The sequence below is a fragment of the Benincasa hispida genome, chromosome 5 (assembly GCF_009727055.1).
Source record: "Benincasa hispida cultivar B227 chromosome 5, ASM972705v1, whole genome shotgun sequence".
Classification (NCBI taxonomy): Eukaryota; Viridiplantae; Streptophyta; class Magnoliopsida; order Cucurbitales; family Cucurbitaceae; genus Benincasa; species Benincasa hispida.
This window is the reverse complement of record NC_052353.1, coordinates 29989662-30005235: the sequence shown is the minus strand read 5'-3', so window position 1 is coordinate 30005235 and position 15574 is coordinate 29989662. Positions and strand designations below refer to the sequence as shown.

Genomic DNA, 15574 nt, shown 5'->3' with positions numbered 1-15574 from the left:
TGTCGCCAACTTGATAAACCTACCATTTTGGGGATAGAACCGAGTAGGGAGTTGGGAACATAGCTACATAAGATGAAATTCACTCTTTCTTGTTTTTAGAGTAAGTAGATGAGTTCTTCCCTTAAGTACTGACTCTAAGTCTTGAATAATGGGGCCCCTCTCTCTCATTGGACTCTGAGAGATTTTGTTTATGGTAGGACCATAAACAGACCATAAATTGATTGTTCATTAAAGGATCGGTGAGACTTAAGAAACAAGAGGTAGTTATAGGGATAAACAATAATTTGACCCAGCTGTAATTATGACCGACTTGTGAATGATCGACTTATTTGTAATAGTTATATCCATGGACACAGAAATATTCTACCATGCGAAGAGTACAACTATGGATCTTTAATGAAGTGACCCATAGTTAATGAATGTTGATTAATTTAATTAAAGAATTTTATTAATTAATCTTGAATCATTTGAGCTTCTAATATGTAGGTCCATTAGGTTCTCCTACTAACTGCTAAGGATAAAACAAGGATTAGTTAGTTTTGAAAGGATTTGAATTGTTCATATTATAAGGAATATATTATAAATTTTAATTTTGAATGAGATTCAAAATTAAACTAAATGAGATTAATATTAAAGGTTAAATTCAATGTGAATGAGATGCACATTAAAAGTTTAGATTATGAAAGAGAAATATATTTGTATATGTTTCAAATGTAATATTATTAAATATATGATATTTAATTAATTAAGATTAATTAATAACCATTAAAGTAAATTTGATTTAATTTAAAATTAGATTAAATTAAACTCCCTTTCAGTTATAGGGGAGTTCAAGAAAGTGGGGTGAGGAACTCCCCTCTCTCATGCTATAGAAAAAAGTATTCTCCTACTCTTTTCAACTCTCACACTCTTGGTCTTCCAAAAGGTGGTTTCCACAAACCCAATCCTTGTCGGAGTATAGCATAGAAAACTTAATGGTGGTGTTTTTCTTTTTTTCTTTTTTTCTTTTTTTTTTTTTTTTTATAGAAATGGTAGATCTGTTAGTGGGAGAAACTTACGGAAGGATTTCTTAATGAATTAGTCTTCAAGGATAAGTTTTCTACATCTTTGTATTCTTTACAAAATAGGAACAACATGCATGAGTTTGATGTTTGTCTTCTCTGTATTTAAGAATTCTTAATAAAAATTAATGGCATGGTGATCAATTGCTTCCGTTAGGGGTTCAATCTCTTCAATTACTACCATGCATGTTGGCAATTTAAAAAAAAAAAAAAAAAAAAAAACTTAGGAATAATTTAACTTCAATTGAAAATTTCGAAATGAATATTTACCCATAAAATAAGAGTTAAAAACTTTACACTTAAAATTTTAAGGATGCAAATACAAAAAAAAAAAAAAAAATCTTAATGCTTTGTTTGAGATTTCTATAACTTTTAAAATAATTGCTACCAACTATGCTTTTTAAAAAATCAACTGAGAAAGAAAGTAAATAGTATTTAGTAGATTCTAATTTTAAATTTAAGAATCTAGTTATAGTGTTTGAAAATTAATACTAAATTGGTGTAATTTAGTTATATGAATCAAAGTATAGACATTATTTTTATTATTTTTATTTTGATAGTTAACTTATAATTTATTATAATATATATATAATATATATATATATATATATTGAAATTTTATATGATTTGATTAAAAATAATTTTGTTTAATGTGAAGTATTTGATAAAAGCTTGAGAAAAGTAATTGTAATAAAATATTGAATCAATTAAAATTTAGAAATGGGTGATATACAAAAGATACTGATATGGAAGGATATTATTATAATATATTTATTTAAACCATTAACAATGTAACAAATTTTTAGAAAAGTCGAATCTAAAAGCTGTTTCAATGAGCTTTTACACATCGATTAAAATTTAAAAGTGATTTTGTTAAATTAATTAATAATTTGATTTACAAAGCAAGGTAGGTGGTTAAGATTTTTCTACACAATCATCTTTTAAAATTGCAAACGCAATTGCAAACAGAGTCTAAATCTTAAAAACTGAGCAGAAGCCTTTAACTGGTCCCATAACATCGTCACATATTCTTCTTATCATGCACTGACTATTGGAATTGTTGTCCTAATTCTTCTGGTAGTCTTATAGTCTGTAAACAGTCTGTAAACTTATTGTTATTAATAAAATAAATGTTATTTTACTCAATCCAATAAACTAAGAACTGTGGTTATTTTATGTAACTTAAGCATGTATGTGGAGACATACAAGTGGATCATGCCTTAAGTAATAACCTAAATGGTCTGTGGTATAAGGATAAACGACGGATACTTATCCTGATGACACTACGAATACGACCCGCTTTGTAGATGTTACAAGTGTTGTAAAGTGCTACAAATGGTATGATCCTGACTATTCATATGGAGACATGCGAGTGGGGGTATCCTATATAAAGAATTTGTATAAGACCGAACCACGAAATGATTAGTCTCTTTATATAACGCCGTTTATAATTGAGACTTACATTTCACTTGGATGACCATAGGTGACATGACCTCAATCCTAAGTGAGTTGGGAACTCTGCTCATGAGGGTAGTCATTTGATTTGTATGGGTGAGAGTTGCCAAGTTGCCAACTCAACAAGCCTACCATTTTGGGGATTCGTCTGATTGGGGAGTTAGGAACTCAGCTACACAAGGCGAAATTCACTTCTTCCTCAAAGTAGGGGTAAGTAGATAAATTGCTCCCTTAAGGGCTGATTCCAAGTCTTAAACATAGTGGTCACACCCTCTCGTGGGAAGAGAGGACTCAATCATAGTAGGACTTTGACTTATTGTTCATTAGGAGAACCAGTGGTACTTAAGAAGTTAGATGTAACTATAGGGGCAAAACGATAAATTGGTCCAGTACTTATGAGCGATTTGTGAAGGGTCATCGCATTGTTGATTGGTTATATCCAATAGACATAGAAATGTATCTGTAGTGCGAAGAATGTAACTGTCGGTCTTTAGTAGAGTGACCAACAGTTAACGGATGGTGGATCTCGTGATTAAAGAGTTTAGTCAGTTTTCACGTACCATTGGAGCTTCAAGCTACAAGTCCATAAGGTCCCCTTGGTAGCTCAATAGGTTCAAGTTGAAAATCAGATTTTGGGTTAGTTTGAAGTGTTTAAATTAAAAAGAGGAAATATGGTTATATATGATATAATTAAATTGATTCAATTATATGTGATATAATTGATATGATGTATTTGATACATCAATGATTGAATGAATTAATATAAATATGATTTAATTAAATACCATAAAATAGAAAAAGAACTATGGTTTATACATTTCATATGATGAAATATTAAAACTATAGGTTATATAATATGATAAGTTGGTTATTATATTTATTTATAACATATTAATTATATGATAATTAATTATTCTTTTTCTTTAATAACCGATTTGAGTGGGAGGTTTTGCACGGTTATGGTAATTGTGAGATAAAAGGAAAATGGTTTTCTAAAATTCAGAGGTTGAGTTTTCATTCAGTTGATCTCACAAAAAGTCTTGTCTATCGAGTAAAAGTATTTTACTAAATGATAGCATAGAGAGACTACACGATCGAGTACCGAGTTTACTATACGATAGTTACTCGTTTACTCGTTGCTATAGGATCAAATAACAAGTCTATACAATAGGCTTCTTCTTAATAAACGATCGAGTATCTAGTCTATAGATGGACTTCATCCATCTCCCACTTACTCGATCGTCTAGTTTCTTAATTCCTCTATTGAAAGTCACACAGAGCCCACAACTTCTGGATTCTCACACCAAAATACATAGGTAACTCTTGTAATGGTGTTCTTGTTTCGTTCGAGGGTTGAGGATCGAGTGGGACTCGATAGTGATCGAGGATTATTCCGTTCATATTGTTGGCTATTTTGATCGTTTCATTCGAGTACTTTTTTGAACGCATTGGAGATTGATCGAGGGATACTTGAAGAAAGAGCCCTTCAAAGGTTCGCATACTTTATCCCTTGTTCATTCTTTTAAGAAGCATGCGTATAATTTACTTATTATGCATAATCTGTTCTTCTAGACTGTAATTGTTTGTGTTCTTTCTCAATCAAACTTGGAGATCTGCTTCCGCTCACTAGATCTCTATTTAGAGTTCCTTCAATTGATATCAAAGCCAGGTTGTTATGATATTCCAAATTCTATTACTGTTTGAACTTTCTTTTCCAGTCTTGGTGGGTTTTAAATGTTTTCTACAATGCATTTAAGTGTTAACTGTGTTTGTGGATGGTTTGATGGATGTTTCGGGATGATTGCCTCTGTTTTAATACTTTTCTTTACATTTCAAATTTAATTTATAAGTGCCCCTGCGTTTTTTGGGCATAATTAACTTGCTATTGAGTATGTATTGAAAGTGTTTGGAGTGTTTTTGAGTCGTTCGTGATGAAGTTTCAAAGAAGCATGGAGATGTTGTTCACTTCGAGGAAGAAGACCAAGCGTTGGTCGTGTCGTGTAGCCCAGGCTAAACGATCATTTATATTTGACTAAATGATTGAGTAGAAAAGTTCTAACTCGATAGTGTAGTATTTACTATATGATTGCATGACTGATGCTAAACGAATGAGTAAAGAGTTTACTCAATCGGGGGTATCTTATACAAAAATTTTGTATAAGACCGGACCACGAAATGATTATTCCCTTTACTCGTTTACTTGTTACTACACGATCAAGTATCAAGTCTATATGATAGGCTTCTTCTTACTAAACAATCGAGTATCTAGTCTATACGATACACTTTATCCATCTCCCACTTACTCGATCGTCTACTCAATCGTCTACCTCCTTCATTCCTCTATCTAAAGTCACATAGAGCCAACAAATCCTGGATTCTCACATCAAAAAATACCAAGATAACTCTCGTGGTGGTGTTTTTATTCTGTTCGAGGGTCGAGGATCGAGTTGGACTCGATAGTGATCGAGGAATCTTTAGTTCGTGCTATTGCCTGTTTTGATCGTTGCGTTCGAGTATTTCTTTGGACGCGTTGGAGATTGATTGAGGGATACTTGAAGAAGGTATTCTTCAAAGATTTACGTACTCTATCCCTTGTTCATTCATTTAAGAAGCATCCTTATAATTTACTTATTATTCATAATTTGTTCCATTGGACTGTAATTGATTGTGTTCTTTCTCAATGGAATTTGGAATGATCTACTTTTGCTCACATGGTTCTCTATTTAGAGTTCCTTCAGACCATAGATGACATGACCTGAATCCTGAGCGAGTTAGTAACTCTTGTCTATAAAGGTGGTTCTTTGATTTGTATGGGTGAGAGTGGTTAGATCGTTGACTTAACAAGCGTACCATTTTGGGGATTCATCGGAATGGAGAGCTGGGAACACAGCTACACCAAACGAAATTCACTCCTTCCCCGAGGTGGTGGAAAGTAGATAAATTTCTTTCTTAAGGGCTGATTTCGAGGCGAAAAACATATAGTGCCACACCCACTCTTAGGCCGAAAAGGGTTTAATCATAGTTGGACTATGATTTATTGTTCGTTAGAGGGATCAGTGGTACTTAAGGAGTTATATGTAACTATAGGGGCAAATTGATAATTTTTACCTAGCTGTACTGATGAGCAATTTGTGAAAGGTCATTGCTATGTATATGTAACTATAGGGGCAAATTGGTAATTTTTACCTAGCTGTACTGATGAGCAATTTGTGAAAGGTCATTGCTCTGTTGATTAGTTATATCCAATGGATATAGAAATATGCCTGTAGTGCGAAGAGTGCAGTTGTCGTTCTTTAGTGGAGTGTCCGACAGTTAATGGATGTTGAGTAAATTAATTAAAGAGTTTAATTAATTATTCAAGTACCATTGGAGCTTGAAGCTACAGGTCCATGAGGTCCCCTCTGTAGACCAATAGGGATTTATGAGAATCAATTTTGGATTAATATTAATTATTCAAATTAATTGAAGGAATTAATTATGTGGGATATAATTATTTTAATTTCATTATATATGATTTAATTACTACAATGTATTTGATACATTATAATATAAAGTTTATTTTAGAGGAAATAAATATTTGAATATAATTGAAATATTAATTATGTGAATTGGATTTATATAATTAAATTTAATATAAATGAGATTTATATTAAATATCCTTGTTGAGAGAATTAAACTATTGGTTATATTATATTCGATACAATACTATACTATAGGTTATATGTTATATTTGATATTACATATAGTTTAATATATATTATATGATAAAGTGGTTATCATATATATATATATATATATAATATTTATTATTATAAATATTTTTTATTAAATAATTTATATATTAATTTTATTTTTTGGAAAATAATTTTAGGGAGGGTGTTGTAACTCTCCCCTTTTTTCACTCTACTTCATGTTAGTGGGAAGGGGTTGGTTGAATTATGATTAATTATCTTCTTCCTCTTTTAGGTTTTACGATAAGAGTTCTGTAATTGTGAATCTATCCCTATCTCTCAAATCTCTTTTATTCTTTCCCTCATCGAAAGGCCAAAGTCCACACACTCCTAGATTCTCATCATAGAGAATACAGAGGAAATCATGTGGTGGTGTGCATTGTGGGGTTTCAAGTTCGTGATTTTGGCAGAGAGGATAAACGTGAAGACTAGTTCTTCAAGAGTTAGTTCTTTCACCGTAATTCTCTTATTTCATTTTTGATTGCATGTTGTACGTTTATAAATATGCATAACATTTGTACTCTGTAATTTTGATTCTGTGAAAATAAATTTTGGATCAATCTCCATAATTTCACTTAAGGATCTTCAAAGGTTCCTTCAGCCCTCACTTGCATGTCTCCACATGAATGAATTAAAATCGCTTTGTTTGTAGCACTTTACAACAATTGTAACATCTACAAAATGGACTGCATCCGATAGTGTTATCAGAATAAGGTATCCAATCTTATTCATATATTATAGACCATTTTTGTTATTTACTCAAACTTACTTCACTCTTATGTCTCCACATTAAGTTTAAATTCTCATATAATAACCATGGTTTTTTACTTTATTGGATTTCAATTATTTTTAAAATGAAATGAGCAACTCATATATTCAATAATAAATTTATTGAATCAATACTTCAATAGCATCTTTATTGATCAGCATAATAAGTTTATTGTTTACAAACCACGAGTTTTAGGACATAAAACCCAACATTTTCTTTAAATAATTCATCAATTTATACAACTATATAACCATTCTCACCATTTTCAGGTTCAAGAATTATTAAATTCTTAGAATGCGGCGACATATTTAATGTTAAAATTAGTAAAATATCAGTTCAAATTTTATAACCAAACTAACAACCAAAGATCAGTCCAAATCCAACATCAATTCGAACTACTAATTTATCTAACATCCAAGATCAGTCGAAATATACACAAAAAAGAAACAAACAAAAACTACAGCCCAATCAAATATCAATTCAAACTAAAACAACAAACTCGGAACAACAATCCAATTTTATGTACTCGTGGGCCAGATCCATTATTTCACCACCCTATTTTTGTCATTTAATTCTCTTCAACCCTATTTTTATTATTAAAATAACATCATTTTAAACAGAATTCAATGATCTATCATTACGTCTTTCCATAAAATTCATTGTTTTATTAGTAACCTTTTTTTAATATAGTTATTTTCTCGAGAGGCAGTGCTAAGTATTCTTTTTCTTTTTTGACGCAAGAGCAAAGACAATTCATCATTAAAATATTAGTTTCAAGTTAAAATACTATTTTAGTTTGTATAATTAGAATTTTGTTTCATTTTAGTCACTATAATTCTGAACGTGTAATTTTAGTCTATGTATTATCATTATTATAATTAATTAATATTAATTAGGTTAAATAACAATAATGGTTTTCATTGAAGAAAATTGACTATATGAATTTATTTCTAGAATTTATAGTGAAAAGGAAAATATATTATAAAAAATTCTTCAAAAAATCAACAATAAACTAGAAGTAATAATTGAATTTAAGATTTATTAATAATAAAATACTATAATTAAATGTTTGACTATAATCGAACAAATCTCAAATATGGAGACAAGTATATGTATTTTAAACTAAATGACTTATCAATATGATAGATGAAGTGTTCGTTTTGATTGACTTGAGAAAAAAATATTTTTCAAAAAATTTATTTTTATTTTTATTTAATCACTCTGAATAAAAATGGTTGAAAATACATTTCAAAAGTTATGTTGAGTGATTACGAAAAACTTCAATTTTTTTTAAATAACTTATTTTTTTAATTAAACACTTGTACGTTCCAAACACATCGAAAATGAGGTCTATATTCAAGGTAAAATGGTAAGAAGTAGACATGTATTGAGAAGGGCTTGCCACTTTTTTGGAGTTATTTTGGTTAAATAATCAATTGAATATAATATGATTGAAACCTTGATGTGATAATTTTATTATTATACAAGTAAAGCTTATTGAAACATATTTTAGTTCAAGATAGACGGCTTCCCCAAGAATCCCAAGAATAGCCACCCATTATGGAGGATCTTTTCGTATCACATTAAGATATTAGGAGTCATTGCAGATATAATAATGTCTAAAATATTAATAAATATAGCACAATGTAAAAAAATATGTAGATATAAACAAAATTTAGATACAACTTATGGAGTCTACGAATGGTAGAGTCTATTGGTGTTAAGAGTCTATAGCGATAGAGTCTATCACTGATAGATTTTTCTATTGATAGTAATAAAATTTTATCTTTGATAAGTTCATATCAATGATAGGCTTCTACCACCAATAGCAAAATCTATAAATGACACACTTCTATCATCGATAAAATCACTTACATCATGGTTAAAAATGAAATATATCATTGATAGACTGGTTTATCAGTGATATGAAGTATCACATAAATATACTTATAAACTTATATTATTTGAAATCAATCAACAATAGCCAATGATTGATTTTACATAACATATAGAAACTTATCACTTATATAACAGACTAAATTATAGATTTTGATTACGTACTTTTAAGCTTCAATCATCTATTAGTTTAGCTACACTTTAGTTGTTTCTAGTTCTCATGGTTGGTTTGAAAAAGAAATTGCATGAAATACTTTGATTTTTTTGATTGAGTTATCAATGTAAGAGATGGAGAAAAATAAACGTAGAAGAATCGTTAGAAAACAGAGAAAGAAAAAGAAAATTACATATTTGTTTCAAATCTATCAGTGATAGAAGAGATAGAATATATATTAGTTATGCATTGTAAATGAAATCTCTCCGTCCTAATAGTATATCATAGGTAAGTTTAGATTGTGAATTAAAAGTATTTCGTGATAGATTTCTACTACTAATAAACTTCTAACTAAAAAAAAAAAAACAAAAAAGAAAAACTTCTATGATAGAAGCCAACATGAGCACGTTCAACTAGCATAAGATATAAATGACTTTTGATCGAAAAAAATCAAAAGTTCAAATTCCATAAATATTGTGATAAAAATATTTTTTACTATTTGAATAATTTAAAAAATTTGTACATAAAAACATCATCCAATTTATAGTTTCAATCCAATTTGAGGTTTCTATCCATGGATTCAATCTCCATAGTTAAATCCATTTTTGAATGTTTCAGTATTAAAAAAAGTTTCACTATTTCACATGTACTAAAGTATCCACTAATGTATCCAACTAATCCGTTTAGGTCAAATTGTTAATAACTAGACTTTTTACTATTTGAATATTTTTGCCCTCAATGATACTGAGAGCATACAAATTTTCAAATTTATGCTAACAACACTGATAGAGACGTCATAATTTTTATAAGATCTATGAAATATTCTTCTTATTGTTAATTGATTCTATGATGATACTAACTTCATATATATTTCTCAACTTAATGAGATTCTCTTCCAAATGTCAAATATGATAATTTATTGCAAAAACAATAATGCAGTCTTCAATGCAATAATACAAAGGTTCCTAAAAAAAGAGAAACAGATCAACAAGTGTAAGCTGCAGAACTTTGGATCACACACTTCAAAATAATATTTTATCTAAACCTTCATGTTTGATAGAAGAACTTCATTGATCAACTTATCCAATTGCTTATAAGCAGAACCACCAGGCTTATAAGCTTCTTCAGCTTTACTCTTTAAATCCATAACATTCTCTTTCATTTTCTTACCCTTTTCTCCATCCATTAACTCTCTCACAAGCTCCTCAACTTCATTTCTTTTCACATTGTTATCAATTTCCATTCCAATCCCCCACTTACTGCAACAATAACGACAATTCGTTTGTTGCTCAGCAAAGAAAGGCCATGAAATCATTGGAACTCCAGCACATATACTTTCAAGTGTTGAATTCCATCCACTATGTGTTAAAAACCCTCCAATTGAAGAATGATTCAACACTTGTTCTTGACAGCACCAACTTGCTATCAAGCTTCTTTCTTTGGTTTGTGTTACAAATTCTTGTGGCAAAATGGCTGAATCTCCCACAACTACATCAGGCCTTGTAATCCATAAGAATGGCTTCCCACTATCAGCTAATCCCCAAGCAAACTCAATCAATTGCTCTGATGTCATTACTGTGATGCTACCAAAATTTACATAAACAACTGAGTTGGGTTCCTTTGAATTCAACCACTCAATGCATTCTGATTCCTCAGCCCAAAGATTTGAACCTATGGCTTTTAGATTTTCATCATTTATTTGGTTGGCAAGCATGTGAAGTGGACCAATGGTGTAAATAGAACGGAGGATAAAAGAAAGAGAATCCATAACATCTTGTTCGAGTGGATCATATGTGTTTAATATAATTGCAGAAGCTTGTCGGGATCTGTTCATCTCTTGATGGATGAAATTGAGCATGATATCATCTGGATCTGTTGTTCTAAGAAAGGAAGGAAGGTCTCTCAAACGTATGCTTTTCATTCCTTTAGTCCATTCTACTGTAGTTTCTAAATATCCATTTGTTACCTGACTCATATCTGTTAACCAATAAAGAAGTCAAAATTAATTACACCAAGTCTCAAATTAAAAAATTGGTTAAATTATGAGTTTAATCCACATGGCTGTGTATCCTAATTGTTCTCAAGGGTTTGTATTTTCCATTCTTTTTTAATTATTTAAAAAGAATTATTTAATTTGTTATGATGTTTTTTACTTTGTGTCCGATAAGTCTCCAAATTCTAAAAAAGGTTGTTTTCAAATATAGAAAATGAGTCAACTTATTTTTAAATATAACAAAACGTCACTATCTATATCAGTGATAGACTGTGATATTTTGCTATATTTAAAAACGGGGTTATTTTTAAATATAGAAAAATAAACTAAAATATTTACAAAATGTAGCAAAATTTTAGAACTATCAATAATTGACGCTGATAGACACTATCTTGATAGTTCTAAAATTTTGTTATATCTTGTAAATATTTTTAACAGTTTTACTATTTGAAATAATTTTCTTCAAAAATAATTCAAGCAATTTTGTCATTTAACACAATTACTCTTCTAAAGAAATTGTTGAATAAGTTCTTCTCAGGTTCTTTGCATATTCAATATTATTATTATTTTTTAAAAAAATATAACAATTCTATTAGAAATAAAATTTTATTTTGTGCCTAATAATAGAACATGGTTAAACTTGTAATTTTTGGTCCAAAGAGTTTCATGAATTATAACAATATCCAATAGATTAAAGGCTCATTAGACACAACATTGAAAGTTTAACCAGGTGTTTGAGCCCCCAACTTGAACTCGATAAAATGGGCCATAATAGCACACTCCATGTTTGAGTCTCCAATTAAAATCTACAATTAATTACAATATTACTATTTCAAATCTCTCTTTGTTATAGTGTTTATTATTTTTACTCATCCTCTATTTTTTTTTTCGTTATACTGTTTACTATGTTCTACGGAGACTAAAATAGTCTACACCTCAAACACATATTATTATAATCTATATTAAAATAGTGAGCATACGAAAAATAAACTATTATAAGATTATTATAACCCACATATTATAATAACCACTAACTACAATAAGTAATTTAACACAAAATTTAAGGACTAGAGATCCATTAGAGATAAAAGAAAAAAATCTTCTTCAAATTCAAAAATCCATTGAACATAAACAACTAAATTTAACCTAAATTAATGAATAAAAAAGATTGAAAAAAAAAAATTGAAATTGAATCATACCTTTGAGTGGTGTCAAGCCTTGGTTAATGAGATCATGATATTTGAAGTAACCCAAGTAGCCACAAGCACTGGCAGTCCAAAGAAAAGCACATGGGATTTTAAACTCATTGGCAGCAAACATAGAGAAAGACATAACAGCATCACTAACAACACAGCTAACTGCCGGCAAATTACTGGAACGACAAGCCGCCATTGAGTTGAGTTCACAAATAAGATCACACAAAGGAGCTAAGCAATTGTTGGTGGTGGATTGGCAAAGTGCAGGAATATCTTGAGTCGAATTTGCATCAGAGAACGGAAGGCCATCGGGAATAGTTCGGAACGTAAAATCTTGCAAGCCATCGAGCGAGTCGGGCCCTCTCGACTTGAGAAGACGCCGATGATTGTACTCGGTGTTGACGAAAGTTATGTAGAAACCTTTGTGATGGAGAAGCTTAGCTAGCTTTATCATAGGGTTGATATGGCCTTGGGCTGGATATGGGATACACACAGCATGTGGTTTATCAGTTTTTGAGATAGAACCCATCTTTTTCTTTTTCTTTTTTCCTTCCCTTTTCTTCTTCTCTTTCTTGAAATGGGAAGTTGCTCAGTTTTGGATAATTGGAAATGTAAAAGCTATAATATTTTATAGCTGCAAAAGCAAGAAGTTGTTTGATTTTATAATTATTATTTTTTGGATCATTGATCGATGATGGAGATACGTATCTCAAGTTTAAGTATTTACTATTCTTATCTATTAAAGTAATATATGAATCTTGAAAGGAACAAAAACCCAATTTCATTATTACAGCTGCCTACTATGGTTATCTTATATTAAAGAATAGCCAAATAAAATTTAAATTGTCAGGAAATTTTTTTCTTATTATTATATCTGTGGACTCTTCGGATTAAATTAATACTTTCATAAGTTGAAAATTGATCAATGGGGCTAATTTATGTTAAATTATAGGTAATACCCTTTCAACTTCCAACTTTTATTTTAAAAATATCTTTATTAATACTCTAAAGTAATAAAAAGGTTTAAAAATGGAAAATTATTTTAAATGGTAAAACTGTTGAAAATATTTACAAGATGTAGCAAAATTTTAGAGCTATCAATAATATATGTTGATTGACATTGATAGACTTCTATCAGTTTGATAGTTCTAAAATTTTGTTATATTTTATAAATATTTTGGTTCATTTTTCTATATTTAACAACAGCCCTTTAAAAATAGTTTTATCCATTAATTTTTTATGAAAATTATTACTAATTTGTTTAAAAAATACTTTGAAGTTTCAAAAGTATTATTGATACCCTTAAACTTTCAAAACAAAAGTTTTCAAAATTATCCTTTTAATTAGTTTAAAATTACGTGCACACATAGAGCTCCATTTTTTATGTTTATCAAGGAGTAGAGCCCTTACCATTTTACACAAAAAACATAAATCTCATAACTCCTAATCATTCTAAACATGCTCACTCTAAAAAGAAAAAATCAGAAGCATAGTTTTTCTATATATAAACACATTACATAAAATTTGGACATTTCTTGAATAACATAAGACATACTAATCACAAACCATCTCAAATATTTTATAAACTTCAACTGGGAAAACATGAATTTACTGGAAATTTATAAAAAAAAAAAAAAAAAAAAAAAAAAACCATGTAAAATCACATGACAATTTCTCAAAAATCATACATAATTATAAATTTGTGAAATTTTACTATAGGCTAAGTAATAATAAACAACTCACAAAATTTATATTGATCACACAGCTTTTACCCAACATGAAATTTCATTAATCATGTCATGAATCATAAATAATTACTTTCAAAAAGAAATTATTAAGCTAATTTCAGATTTCTAATTTTTTTTTTTAAAAAAAAATTAATCCAAATTCTCACATTTTTACTTTCCATTTCTTCTCAAATTATCAGGTACTTTTGTATTCTTCCTCCAATTTAAATAAAATAACTTCCTTTTCTTTTCCCATTTTATTGCCCATCATTTTGTTTATTTTCCAAAATTCAAGTAGCCTTTGGTTATGAATTGAATGGTCAATTCTCTCTCAAATGGTACCATACCACATGTTCTTTAACGCTATTTAATAATTATATTTGGTTTATTCTTTTAAGAGTAATACTTTGGTCCTACTATCATTACACACATGATATGTGAATTAAAATATATAAAAAAATAAGAAAGAATTTATCACATGAAAAATTATGATTGAACAATTTGGTGGGATGCACAAAGATGGATGTTATCCGAGATGTACTTAAATATTTTCCTTCTATTAATAAAAATACTATCTTCATCTCTTTCTACCTAATCCACTTTCTAATCAAAGTAACATTTCGCTCTCAATTCTTCGTGAGGGCATGAAAATATTTCCATTTTCTAGTACTGATATTATTATGAAAAGGTTTTCATATTAACTTTATTTATTATTTGCCACATCAACATGCTTTTAAAAATAACATAAAAAAACATTCTAATACTGAAGCATAGTAGTATGAAGATTTTTTCATATTACGGCCTTCATTTATTATTGGTCATTTTATCATGCTTTTAAAAATAATATAGAGTTTGTCAAATCGAACATAATTCAATTGGTATACAAGTGTGTAGCAATCATGGAGTTTGTAGTTCAAATTTATGTAATCTAACTTTATTGAAAAATAGTGTGGAGCTCACAAATTTCTAGTGTGAAAGAAATGGAAGGGTACTAGAAATCTTATTACCACCCAGCCCATTCTCTCTCTTCATGAATTACCATTCACCATTTATTTTCCCTTATTGTGTTATGTTTTTAATTATTTTTATCTCTCTTTCTCCCTTCTTTGATCTTTCATTTTCTTCCTTTTCAAATTTCATTTCTCTTTTGTTTCTCCTACCTGACCAACTTCTCTGTGTTATTTTTCTACTTTTTATTCTACTATTTCACCTTCTTTAAAAGATCCATCCCATGATTGTTATTTTATATATACATATATTTTATTTTTATTCATCTATTTCCAATTTTTACAACTCGAACCATCACATTCCTTTAACCTTTTTCATTAAGGGGTCGTTTGATTAGAAAGTTTTATCAATGAGAATTGACACATACATACAAATTCCATATTTTCTTCACATTTTTCAACACTTTGTCTCTATTCCTAAACATCCTATTTTTCACATATGAGGATTTATTTTCTGTTCCAAAATGGTGTGATTTCTCTTTTCCCTCCAACTTCTTATGTTTTTTTTTAATTTTGTATATAAGTTTATTTTTAATATAGTTAATTAATCAATTAATTATTAATAATTTAAGAAATTTAATATTA

At 29.2% G+C, this 15574-nt stretch overlaps 1 protein-coding gene across 1 annotated transcript; it reads right to left on the bottom strand.

Annotated features, from left to right (window-relative positions):
- Nucleotides 1–10012: 10012 nt before the first annotated feature.
- Nucleotides 10013–12833, bottom strand: LOC120078413 (7-deoxyloganetin glucosyltransferase-like). The gene is made up of 2 exons (XM_039032684.1): nt 12259–12833; nt 10013–11043 (listed from the first exon to the last, which is right to left on the bottom strand). Exons 1-2 carry the CDS (start codon nt 12782–12784, stop codon nt 10106–10108), a joined length of 1464 nt encoding a protein of 487 aa, XP_038888612.1. The 5' UTR covers nt 12785–12833; the 3' UTR covers nt 10013–10105.
- Nucleotides 12834–15574: the final 2741 nt, after the last annotated feature.